The sequence below is a fragment of the Aythya marila genome (assembly GCF_965140915.1).
Source record: "Aythya marila genome assembly, chromosome: 16".
NCBI classification, from domain to species: Eukaryota; Metazoa; Chordata; class Aves; order Anseriformes; family Anatidae; genus Aythya; species Aythya marila.
Window position 1 is genome coordinate 4,771,165 of NC_139057.1, and position 13,539 is coordinate 4,784,703.

The 13,539-nt window shown below is 34.9% G+C and overlaps 1 protein-coding gene across 1 annotated transcript in view; it reads right to left on the reverse strand.

Annotated features, from left to right (window-relative positions):
• Positions 1-3,926: 3,926 nt before the first annotated feature.
• The window catches only part of PHACTR3 (phosphatase and actin regulator 3), a 104,106-nt gene continuing 94,493 nt past the window's right edge, over positions 3,927-13,539 (reverse strand). Inside the window, exons 9-13 of the mRNA XM_082773258.1 lie at positions 12,245-12,300; positions 7,918-7,979; positions 6,858-6,998; positions 6,432-6,508; positions 3,927-4,470 (exon numbers count right to left, since the gene is read on the reverse strand). Of these exons, the coding sequence (XP_082629384.1) occupies positions 4,455-4,470; positions 6,432-6,508; positions 6,858-6,998; positions 7,918-7,979; positions 12,245-12,300 (352 nt within the window). The 3' untranslated portion in view covers positions 3,927-4,454. The remainder of the gene's footprint in view (positions 4,471-6,431; positions 6,509-6,857; positions 6,999-7,917; positions 7,980-12,244; positions 12,301-13,539) is intronic.

Below are 13,539 nucleotides of genomic sequence, written 5' to 3' on the forward strand. Positions count from 1 at the left end.
CTGAAATTTAAGCTGAATATAAAGTCATTTTTAATGTAAAATTTGACAACTAGATTTATTTATTTTATATAAGGAAATAATTGTAATGAAAGTATATTTTCCTTAGTAAGATTAAAGTCTTTTGAATAAGACTTTTATTAGAGAGATTTGGAATTATTTTACTGAATATGCTAAAATGCAATATGTAAATTTTTGGATTTTTAGCATATGCTATTTTGAAGAAGTCTTTATTAACATTTGTATAGGTTATTTAACTGACTTTTAGAGAAATCATTTCAAATTTCACTTCAAATCTATGTTTTTGCTCTGTGTGTACAGAATATTTCTTTTGTCTGATGCAGAATACAGGCAAATTATTTAGGGTTCAAATAGCATGTGCTAATCTCAGTCCTATTCATCTGTGATGCTTGATTTCAGTAGAAGTTTCTACCAGAAAATGACTGTAAACATTTATGGTTGAACTAAGTTGCAGATATTTGTATTAAATATTTCAATAAAAATATATGTCATCTGTCTTGTTTTTACAAAATGGTGTCATTACCATTCTGCTTTAAAGTAGCAATACCTTTTTGCATTTCAGTCACAGAAAACGTTGCTGAGCAAATATTTTGTGTTGGACATTAGTAAGAGGGTGTACTGCCTATAGCTCAGAAATGTCCTATATACTCAAATTGTCTGTTCCATGTGCATAGGACATCTTCTGAAATCTATGTCATCTGAGAACCACCAGTGAGTTATAATTTACCTTTTTCCTTTGTTGCTGTATAGTGACTACGAGTTCTGTTTAATTTTAAGAGAAATAATAGCTTAGAGAAACCTTAAGAAACCTTAAACTACTCTGCATTTATAGTTCCTTAGCAATCTTTTTAGCCTTTATAACTGGCTATCCTGCATATATATACACTGTAATTTTTTCTGGCTCAGAAGAATACCTTTAATTCCCGTTTTTTAACAGAATTTAAATGAAAGCTATTAAAAACTTATAGCTCATCAAGGAGAAGTAACAGATGTAGAGAATAACTCATAGAACATGCACATCTTTGAGGCTGTCTACATCATCATATGCAGAGCTGCCTATTTACTATGGAACTGACTCCAGATTAAGATTCACAACATCTCAGGAGCCTGGACTCAGTAAGCATGGCACTTGTACAACTTCACAGCTTCTGGAGTTACCTTGAAGAGGCTACACTCTCCTTTGTAGCTGATTTTATGACCACCATAGTCTCAAAATAATGTATTGGCCAACTTTGTGGTAACAATTCCCCCCAACTTAGTTGCTTTACAGGTCTTTACCATTATACCTCTTATTTTGACACTTGGTTGTCTTTAACGGAACACATGCTTTCTGTCTGATTTCAATCCCATGTGTGCTGAGAGTAGCATGGAGAGTAATTTGTGTAATTACTTAATGTAAATACTTTCATTATAGATGGGTAGTAGCTTATTGTAAATAGTTGTAAAATATTTCTTATGAACTAAAAGTTAAAAATAGAAGAATATTCTTCATGGAAACAAATGTATTGAAATGACCATAAAATAATTTGGTCTGTTCATTCCATCTGTGTAGGTGCATGGGGTCCTCTTTTAATTTTTTAGCCTCCAATTTCGTTTTTTTTAAGCCTGTGATCACTGTCATCTCCACTAGATGGACCTCATGAGACGTTAAAGATTTCCTTTAGTGATCTACTCTGTATTTGAAATAGGATTTTTTCTCAACTGTAGAAGATTTTAAGAAGTGCAGTATACAGTCAAAGTTCATTTCTTTCATTGAGTGCATATTGGGAAAAAGTGCTATCTTTAATAAAAACTTATGCCGAAATAGAAGTATGAACTTGTACTGTCCATCCCTCAGTTGTTACCCTACTCCATTAAATTCTAAACACATTGAGCAGGTACAGTCAAATTTAACAAAGGTACAGATATGAAGCATATCACAACAGAATATTGATAAAGGCAAAACTGAGCACAGGGAAATTACTCATTTTTTCAGTTTGTGGATGGGAAAGCTTGAGGTCATTCAAAGCAGACAACTAAAGTGATAGAAATTGTTTGCTGCAGGACTGTTTTTCGTTTTGTTTTGTTTTGTTTTCCCCACTAGGTAAAGAATAGCATAAGGAAGATAGCCTCCCCACTAGGTAAATAATAGCATAAGGAAGATAGCCTCCCTAAGCTAACCATGCCTTCAGTGAATTTGCCCACCAGTTATTTGACATTGATCATTTGTGGCTCTGAAATAGTCACAATGTTTTGTTTCTTACCAGACTGAAGCAAAAAAAAAAGCTGGGATGGTTGCAATAAGGGGACAGCTGAGGAAGAAGCTAAGCATGTTGCTGCATAACTACAAGATGGCTAAGTTGCATTAGTAATCCAGCTCATAGACATTGTTTGGAATTTAAAAAACTGCTCTAAGGTACCCTTAAAATATTTTATTACATTTTTTAAACATAATTTTGATGTATTTTATACATTTTGTTATCAAGGAAAGTCTGCTAGTTTGTGCTAAATAGGAGTGTTACCTTCATGGATTATTAGCCAACTTTGTAGTTAACAGTGAGTCATCTACAGTTTCTAAGCTAAAAATGGTTGTTTTGCCTAAGAAACATTTCTCCCAGTTCTTTTTACCCTTTTTGTATTTTACACGTTATATTGTTAATAAATATTTTATTAATAAAAATTGTTGATAAATATAATTAAAGGTATGTTAAAAGGCTAGTTACGATGTTACATATTTCTGTGAAAAGCAGAGTTATAAAACTGCAATTAATAGAAAAAAAATCTTTGGATTAAGTAATTCAGTGATTCAAGTCTTCAACTGATATGTAAGTCAAATATTAAAAAGTTGTACAAAAATTACAGCTAGCTACAGAGCAAGGTAAGTTATCAATGTCCACTTTGTTGGTCCTAAACATGATACCTCCCCTGATTCATCAATTTCTTCAAGCATTGCACTTATTGAAATATTTTGTTGCACTGTATGTTCTTACCTTCCACTTGTAAATGTTAATTTGCTGAAAATGTAATGCTATTTTTGTTCTTGCGTCCCCTTACTGAGTACCGAAGAGAACAGAAATTGCATCCACTGTTTGCACTGATTCTATTCACCAGCTTGCAGCAATTTAGTAGTATTCTATACAAACAATTTTACATACCTTTATTTTCTGGATTATTTTCATGCTTCTTGGAGATCATCTTAACAAAGCTCCTTTTTCAGATTTTTTGATACTTAATGACTTCCTGAAGGGACGTCATTTAAAACTCTTGCAGAGAAGTTTTTGTCTTAGGAATTTGCTCCGTTTTGTTGTTGTCTCATAAGGCATGCTTTCCAGATACAAGTATTATTTTCTAACTTTTTCCTTCTAGAAGTATTTTGAAAATAATTCTCAGGTGCTTCTAGATGTCAAGCATTATTAGAAATGTCTGGTTTATATTTTTCTAAACCAATTCTTTGTTATTACCATCAAGTAACTTCTTTACTCTTACTATCAAGAAATCCTTGAACTATATATACATTTCCACTAACAAAAAACATTGACATTAATTTGTTTACTAAACATGAAAGTACATTTTTACATCAACTGTTTATGTATGGTTATCCAATTTAGTAATTTTTTAATAAGAATACCAGTGAATTTAATTGTAATTCTTCAGTGGGCCAGAACTTCAGCTAGTGTAAATGACGATCACATTATGCACATTCAAAGGACTTGGTACAAAACATTGGTATTGTATAAGATGGAAATCTTAGTTAAAATCATCTTTTTGAAGACTGTTGATAAAGAAGTGATATGATCTGGTACATAATAATTGCAATCTCTTCCCTTCCCAACTGTCCCTGGGAAAAAAAAACAGCTTTAGGAAACATGTTCATTTCCTGCAATAAGTAGTCATTTAATTAAAGAACAAAAGTAACAGGAGTCAAAAATGCTTGCAGCTGTGTTAGACATTATATAAAAAAAGAATGAAATTATAATACATTAAATTAGTTTTTAGAACATGAACTTAAGTGTTTTACAAACTAATTGTGGTAAGTTCCAAATGTCTTGTCAACGTAATACTGAATGACAGTGTGTCATGTCCATTTATGTCAGAGGCCTTGGAATGGTAAAGCCTGTACATGCACAACATCTCCTTTACCATGATAGGCTGCAAAACAGTTTGAAACAAGTGGCAAAGGAGAGTAGTAGGTTCTTTCAAGTAGCTTTACTTCATTCAGTCTTTCTCAGCTGATCATCTCACTCCACAGGCCATCACTCTTCTGGCTTCAGAGTGAAGTTCATCTCTGGTGTTTCTTTCTCTATGTAAGTGCTGCAGAGTTTTCATCTGCAGAGTCCACCTTTCGCATAAACATCAAGGTATCCTGGACTGAACTTTAGGGAAGGGCTCATACGTTCCCTGATGTGTGTTCAGCAGCAGTATCAAAAAGTAGACAGATTCTTCTCAGAAGAAAATTTCTATGGCCTGTGAAATCTAGGAGAAACAGGAGACGTTTTTTTTCAGTCTACTTCAACATTCTTTGAAAGTACATTTTTTAAAATATATTGTTTAGATTAACATTTTAAAAAATATATTAATTCTCTTTAAAGGTACATTAACAGTATTGAAAACTATTAGCAACTTGAAGTCTTAATTTTCACTGACACATTTACACTTGTATGTCATGACTGTTGTACAGTTACATTCTTCAAGGTCCAGACAAGCCAGTTCCCAATTATTTGGGAGTGCAAACACAAATATAGGTGTGGAACTGTGTATCTTTTGTTTGTTTGTTTGTTTTTTCTTTTAGTAATTAGGCTGCTGTTTGTCAGCAGCCTATTGGGCCATGTTATTATTTTGTAAGAATAAAGCAATTCTGAGCTGATGCTTTGGAACATATGAAGATACACCGTTGGATTAATATATGATAGTCTTACATTCTGTATGGAATAAATACGCTGTTGCTCTGTAGGCTTGTTCTCTTAGCTGAGATATGTAATTAAAGTCTCAGTCATTTGTAATGCTTTAGCAGTAATTGTAAATTGCAAGCCTGTATTGCACCTAATATCCTGACCAAATTTCAAAATACATCATTATAATCTACTTAAACTCCCCAGGTAGCTCAATTAGAGAGGGTATCTTTCAATTCCTGCCTTGAACTGCAGCCCACCCGTATTTCCCATCTCACTCGATCAGTGTACTGCTATCGTGCCATACACGTTGAGCCTGAACCCTGTAGTTAGAAGGGCCCTAACAATGGCATGAAAAGTCTAGAATTCTATAATTGTAGCATTTACATCAACGTACATTGTATTTATGACTCCACTGTATTTGCTTAGATCATCTTTTCACTGAGCATACAAAACTCTCTTAAGATCAAATTCGTTCCAGATTCACAAACACAGAAATGCAGGCCCAGACCCTGCAGAAGCAAGCCTTCCAGAATAGAGACTGCACCCCAAGCTCCTCGGTACAGTGCTGGGCAGCTTAATTTAGCAGCAAGCACACCTGGGAATGCTTACAGATGGGGCAAGAGTACATTGTGCTACCAACTCCCCAGATTGTCTTTTAAGAGCAACTGAACTCAATAGACATAACAGAAATTGTAGGAAATAACTGACTGCTGTTTAAGTTTTTCTGTAAGTGACAAGGTCTTTTTGCAAGTAACTTAATGGCTGTGGAATCAGCTTCTCTCACAGTCATTCTCTCGTGGAAAATCCAAGTGTTTCCATGACTGTTTAGACCTAAAACCTGTAATTGCTGTTGTGACAAAGCAAGTGCAAGATTGACTTGATGCGCAGCAGCCCATGCATTTGGACAGTGCCAAGCATCCAGGCCAATTTTCTCAATTTTCCTGCTGGCCTGCCATTTGAGGGGGTTGCAGACATTCCAGTGGCAACTAACATTCACGTGCTACTGAAATCTACAGGCTGAACCTCTTACAATTTTTTGTTGTAACAAAAATTTTACAAGTCTTTTTTATGGGCATTACTCTCCCATTGATGAGAAAGTTACAGTGTTTGGGTTAATCAGGTTGCACGCTCAAGTACACTCCAGTATTCAGTAGTTCATCTACTTTAAACATCATGGGGAGGGGGTTGTTTGTTTTTCATTATACCCCTACATTTAAATTTTTGCCATAGCTTTTGAATCTTAGTTGCAAAATATTCAAGCTGAGTGATACTCTGGAAAAGGTCTGGGGTCTCCTCAGTACATGCTAGTGTACACTATATATATATTATTTTATATATATATAAATATGTATATAATTATATATATATATGTAAAAATCAGAAAAGCAAAGTTCAGAATGGAATGAGAAATGTTTCCATTTCCTTTTAAAAGAAATGTTCCTATGTTCCCACATCTAACATGTAAGAGCAAAATCTATAGATTCAGGACTCAAAGAGACTAGTTATTATCAGGCAATGGAAATAAATGGCTGGAAGACTGACCTTGTCAAATGTTTGCTTGATGCATGTACCTCCATTTCATTACTTTTGTATTCATTTAGCTCTTTCCGAATTGCTGCCTAGGAATTGAAAATAAAAGAGAGTTAAATAATTTTGTATTTATAAGCATTGTAAAATACCAGACTCACAGAGCAGAATAGAAGTTTCATTAAGTAGAAATGATAGGCATCGGGCACAGCAATGCATACTATGCCAGTAGAGATGCTGAATATTTAGGTTTTACAGATTGCTGATGATTATATAGATAAATAGCATTTTTATAACAGTATGCGTTGGCCAACATGGTTACAGCAAAACATATAACATTTACAGAGGTTAAATGCCCCAGAGGTTAAATGTCTGCAAAGTCCAATGTAGCATTTTAGACAAAGTAAGTAGAAAGCAGTAATATTTTAATTATGTCAGTACCTTATCAGCTGCTGATAGTCTTGTCCATGGTTTATCTGCTCGCCTGTCATAATCCTGTGCTTTTGCCACTTCTACATAATCACTGAATCGAATCAGGATTTTTCTGTCTCTTAGTTCGTCAACTGTAGGTCGCTGATTAAGCTGCATTAAATAGTATTGTAAAATAAAACCAATATTAATAACAAATATTTCAATAAATTGTGCAACATTTTCTGCTTCTCATCTTAACTTAGTGTGCATTTATGTATATGGAAGAAAAATACTAATTCAACATGGAAAAAGTGCAACTCTTGAAAAGTCCAGGGAAATATTATGTCCTTCAAACTATTGCTGGGAGATTAACAATTGTTTAAATGAAGTTATTGACTATAGCACAGTGGCTTTATAATGGACAAAAGAAAATATTTTAAGCTCTAAATTGATAAAATGCATCAATTTAGAATAGGTAAAATAGACATAATTAACTTGTTATGATATAATTTAAGGTTTGTTAAAGGTTTTCTTACTGCAGTCAGCATCAGTAAGAAGTCACTTTTCACTGAAAGGCTTTTCTACTGCAGTCAGCAGCAAGGTTTTCAGAACTGGACCCACTGTAAGAATTCCAATTTGGGTTTAATAAATTATTGGCATTTTTTGCTTATAATTCCAGTGGGGGTTCCTGGGAACAGAACAATAACACAATCTAGTTCTGATTTTAAGAACACCTTAAATGCAAAGAGAAATTTATTGTGAGAGCACTCCTGGTGCTCAGTAAGAAGCCAGCTCTGCTACTGGTTGCTACAAGGAATAACGTACTTCTTTGCTGGCAGTATAGTTGCAAAATATGCAGTGTGCAAGCAAGTATTCATTTTTTGTTTGAAAGTTTAAATGTAAATATTCTATCAATCCTCATAGCTGAGACATGGTAGGTACTTATATAATTGATATACTAGATACCACACCACCGAGGAAGAGTTAAATTAAGGGAGGTTTTGTGTAGCAATGACCTCTAGGACTGGTTGATACTGTAATAGCTTTCATAAATTTCTAAAAACTAATAGAAGACATTACAAGATTTTACCTTTCTTGTCAGTCTCTGTTTGATTTCCCTCCTTTCTTCCTGTTCTGTTTGATCGTTTCGTTCTAGAGAGAATATTAAAAAAAAGATGATTTTCCTCATGAAGAATATCAGTAGTTTCTGAAGTTCCAGGCAATAAGAATTATATCACAGAAAAATTAGTAGCTGGTCCTTAGTTGTCTGCTTTGTTAGTTCAGTACATCTCTCTGTTGCTCTGCTAGAACATATCGTTACCTCTCTGTGAGGACAAGGTACTGGTGCCAGCTTTTCCTGTGCTCTAAACTCCAGTTCCAAGGAGATTTAACAAACCAACAGCAGTCACACCAACTCCAATTGCATAAACTTTAGAAACAAAATCAAAATATTCCATAGTTAATCATCAATTTTTAGTCTCCATATTGCTGGAGCCATTATGTTGCTGTAGATGCTGAAAAGACTTATTGCATGAGCTTCAAGAAAAGTACGTTTTTTCCTGTAAAACCTTATTCTCAGGCTACACCTTTGGATGGTCACACTGCCACAGCAGTTATCTTTGATTTGGGTACTTTTTTTTTCTGCTATTCAGGATGTGCCACTGACATTAGAACCTTTTTATCTTCACGGGTTTCCTTTTTGTAGCATTTCATTCTAACCTAAGCCAGCTAGCTTTTGTGTGTTGTGCCTATTAACATTCAAGCCGTGATAACTCCTACACACTGGGTCTAAAAATAGACCAGAGTGCTGTAACATTGTGTGAAATATATCCTTTGCCTTGGGATACGAGGTAATGGCGTTTCTATTTCTAGTACTATCTGTTACTAAATTAAGGCATGAGCCTGTGACCTGAACAAAGCTGCAGACCTAGAGAAAAATGTTCAACCATTCTGGGAATCTCTAGATAGCACTGTGAAGTTTATTATACCATTTGCTTTAGATATTTCCAATGATAAGGCACACACATCATTTTTAATACACCTTAAAAAGACAATAGCACTGCGGATGAGTTTCCAAAATGGTAATTTTAGTAATGAATTATTCTCCCATATTTTTACACACGTTACATTACACTGAAATGCCACCGTAAGTATCTGCTTAGAGTAAAATAGTGCATAGCCACAACTGACTATAGCAGAAATGTAAAGCAAATGAATATAAAATATTATAATGTGCTTTATTAAAATTCAGAGGCAAGGCATAGAAATTTAAAATAGCGAATAGGACAACTAAAACTAGTGCCATGTTGAGCAGCTGTTTAAGTTTGTTATGTTTAAAAGGAGAATGTCATTTTTAAAGTAGACTGTACTCTAAGATGCAGACATACTTGCAAGAATTTACTAATATGCTTCACTACATTTTAATTCACCCCTTTTAGAGTAGATATTCAAATCTATATGTTTTTATAAAAATAAAATAATTTTCTGTGGTATAGTGCCTTTTAAGATATCATTGTCAGTGAGATGCACTGAGAGAATTCTGAAATAAAACCACAAATATTAATTTCTGACCAGAAAATTATTTTCCAACTTTTAATATACTAAACATGCATAGTGGCCCCTTTCTGTGAGATATTCGCACAGACTCTGGGCTTATTCCCAGCTCCAAGAAAATGCTGAACATGAAAACACAAGAATAGTTCATTTAGAAAAAATAAAGCAAGATTTGATAGGAACTGCTAGCAAGGGCATTACAAAATTCAAGCATTGTTACAGAGACAAAGCAGAGAGGTTTTCCCCATCAGCATCACTCTGCCTACACATAGATCCACTCATTACTGAGGGCTGGCTTCGTAAACCTGAGTAGAAAGAAGCTCCCAATTACAAAGTGGCATGTGCAGTTCATTTCGCTGCTCTGCAAGTTTTTCAGGGAATTCTTAGCTGTGCATGACTCAGAAACAATTCCTGGTGTTAAGAAAGAAGTGGGGATTTTACAGTGTGATTTAAGAGATGCTGCCTTCTTGAATGTGAAAGGCAGCTCTCGGCTGAGTACAGGAAGAACACGTGAACACCTGGGTCTTGATTTTCGTTCATAGGGTTGCCACGCTCTGTGGCAAACCAGCAATGTTGTATCATTAAAGTAAAGGCAGTAGAAGAAGTTCAACAAAACTGTAAGAAAGTGTTGGCTTTACATTTTAAGTACCACTTTTATCTCAGAACCATCTCTCTGAGAATGATAAGAACAGTCTCTCATTTTAATTTTATTAAGGATTGTTTTAAAATGACTTAGTGGTTGCACTTAGGCACTTGGAATAAGCTTCTCATTTTGAAGGAGCGATACAAATGTGAATTATTAGTCCTTAAAACAGCTTTGGGGGTAATGTTGCTTCTGTTAGCAGTGTGTATTATTAACATCAAAGACATTAAGAAACTTAGGAGGCAACTGTACAAACACAAGCTGGAGGAGGTTGTAGTGATTTCACTGAGGGGTATTTATACTGCTACAGCTTTGCACGTCAGACCCAAGCCAGGTGTTTTTAAAGTCCATAATAAGAAGATTTATATCCCTATTAATAAAAGGAGAGTTTACTAATTTCCAGATTCACTCAAAACTGAGACTAGATTTGTTGTATCTGTCCAGCCCTTTATGATTTCTATTGACACAAGTGATGACCTTAGCTCTTACAGGATGTTTAGCTTTTTATATAATGAAATAAGGTAAATAAATAGAGCGAGCTATGATCTCAGCTGAACCTGTATAAAGCCTGAGCAACTGAATTGAAGTCAATGAATTTGCTCCATGTTGGAAGCACTTTAAATGAGATACAAATCTAGACCAGTATGTTTAGCTGGCATTCAGGAAATATCTTTAATTCTGCTTTATCTTCTTTCTGCTTTATCTCTCTGTAAGCTCATTATATGAATGTATTCAAACTTTTTTATTATTCAAGCTTGTCAGTTTAACCCAGATTAAGGTTGTAACAAGCACACTTCAAAAAGTAAACATAAAGGAACAGATTTTTTTCAGCAGAGATCCCTACTTAGGAGAAAAAAAAAAAAAAAAAAAGAAAAAAAAAGAAAAAAACAGATTTTTAGAGGTGATCTTAGGCACTGACTCTTGAAAATCTGGCTCCACATGTTTCAGAATCCTGGGTTAATGCTTTTTCTTGTCTCTCATGTAGATGACAGGTGAATTTAGGCCAAGTTCATCCATTTATGTTTTCCAAGACTGTATCCTGTATGTATCCTGTTTCTCATTTAGCTGTGCACATGTGTCAGATGCATCTGATTTAACCACACACAATATATGCATTGGAAGAGTACTGAAAATATAAGTTGATTATGGAATTTCTTGTTGTTAAAACTGAAATGAAATCCCCAGTAACTTCAATGGCAATAGCATAAGCTTTTTTGTATGAACTACTAAGAAAGTTCTGAGATAGTAAATTGTAGGTTATAAAATGTAGATAACTTTTTTTTCTAGATAATTGCAATCATATTAATAATTAAATATGAATTAAATACCAAAGGCAGGATTGCTTGTATGACATAAGCCACATTCTATATGGCTTTGTGTTTTATTTGTGTTTAATGAGAAGACAACCATTTTCACATCATTCTGGTTTTGTTGTTGGTGGTTTTGTTTTTTTACTGTCAACACTAAATAGACCATAAAATTAACAGAAGTAATATACTTTTTTTCTTCAAGCAGATGACTCTTCCATTCTCCTGTCTGAGATTCACAGCAGAGAATAATCCAAAGCCCTTTCCCTTCTTCACCTAATTTAGAGAATTCCCAATACATCTAAGAAAGGGATGCATCATCTGTTTGATGCCTGGGTCAGAAACTTTAGGAAAAGTGTTGAAAGCTTCTGCTTTGTGTTTATTTGAAAGATGCTGGGCAACATTCCTGTGTAGCAGCATCTGTGATAGGCTTGGAATTGTCCCTTTAATAACTCTGATATCTCAGAGGATATTTCTTTGTCTTGTCTTTGGGAATGTCCTCACACCTCTGCAAGGATGCTTTGTCTATTCCACTCTAGTCTTGTACAGTTTGCCATGGCAGTCCACAGCTTGAAAAATGACTGTCCAAAGCCTCATTGTACTGTGTGACACTAGGATGCTACTCCTTTCTCAGATATCCATAACAGTATATTCATGCATAAATGTGAAATAACATATTCACAATATAAATGATTTGAAAACTGAAAATTGAACAAGGTACTATTTTCTGTACTAAATGGCACGCCTGTGTAAATTCTGATTTCTGCAGTACTTGAAACCCAGGGCATGTTAAACATGAAAACTTTTAGGTACAGAAAAAGTGAATGAATTTCTCTATAAAAGGATATGTTCTAGAAATGTAATAATCAGTTTCAACAAATATATATAAAATAATAAAAGAAAAAAGTACTCACGTTTAAGTATATTTCTTCTTTCTAGCTCTTCAACAGCAGGTCTTTGGCTGAGTCGCCTACGGAAAAACACCAAAATCACATTTTGTACCATGCTTGTTCTTTGGAAAGTCTGCAGTATTCTGAGTTCTGGTTGGTGTTTTCCTTGTGTTTGTGGGTAGAGGGGGAATAAAAAATCCTTCTGCAGGACTCAAGGGGAAAAAAAAAAAAAAAAAAAAAAAAAAGGCAAGAATCTCAGCACCAGAATGCTTTCTTGTATTTGCCAATGTCAGCAATGCAGACAGAAGTTCTCCTCTAGTTTGCTTTGCTCTTGGTAGAATTCTTCCTCATAACGTGCATCCTTTTCACCATACTTTCCAGACAGTCAGTTGGAACCAGTGCCCTCCAACAGTTAAATTCACTCTCGAGGGGGTGTTTAAGGTGGTTATCAAAGGAGTTTCACAGTGATCTTCTGTAGCTATCACTCCTTCTACCTTTTAATCTCACGCAGCAGCAGGCTTCCTCTTTTTCTAGTAACAGCAGTGATGCATCCTGACAAAATGCAGGCTTGCCAGAAATAAAGCTTTCCTGTGGTTTCCCGACTACACGTTTAATAGACCAATCCAGCAGCTACCCTCCTGCCTGCTGTATAAAATTCGTGTGCTGCTCACAGCCTCATGCTGTCTGAACAGAGTGTCTTATGCTGTTTCACCTCCCCTTTCAGTAGTGCTGCTTCAGGATTGAGTCTTCAAATCATATGATCAGTGCCACAGTGATTTTATTCTGCATACTAAATGAGATTTCCCCATGAGACACTGCCAATATCTGCAGAGAATCTCAGGTAATTGAACCCCTCCCCTAGGCAGACACACACACACACTACATTTGCTAGCTTTAAAGTAATAATTCAGCAAACAGATCAGAAACAGTTTATGATGCTTTCTGGCCTGCATTCTGGCAGCATCGGGGATTCTCATCGTCTCCTCTGTGGCAGGTTTTACAAAGCCAGAGACTGAAGTTACAGAGACAAAGAAATACTCACAGCAGGGACCACACTGCAAAATACGGTTGCAGTAATTACCCTTTGCTGTGTACAGAAAATAGAGGAATAATGATAAATGCTATAGCAAGATCTGTATTTTATCAAATACACAAGAAATGAAAAAATGAAGTAACTGTTATCAGACTGTTAAAGAACAGGTAAAAATGTCTAATTCTAATTTTTCCTGTTTTTGTAAGCCTTACCAAATATATCTTTAGCATCAGCTCTGTATTCATACTTTCAGATCAACAGCACAAAATATGAATGCCACGCCTTG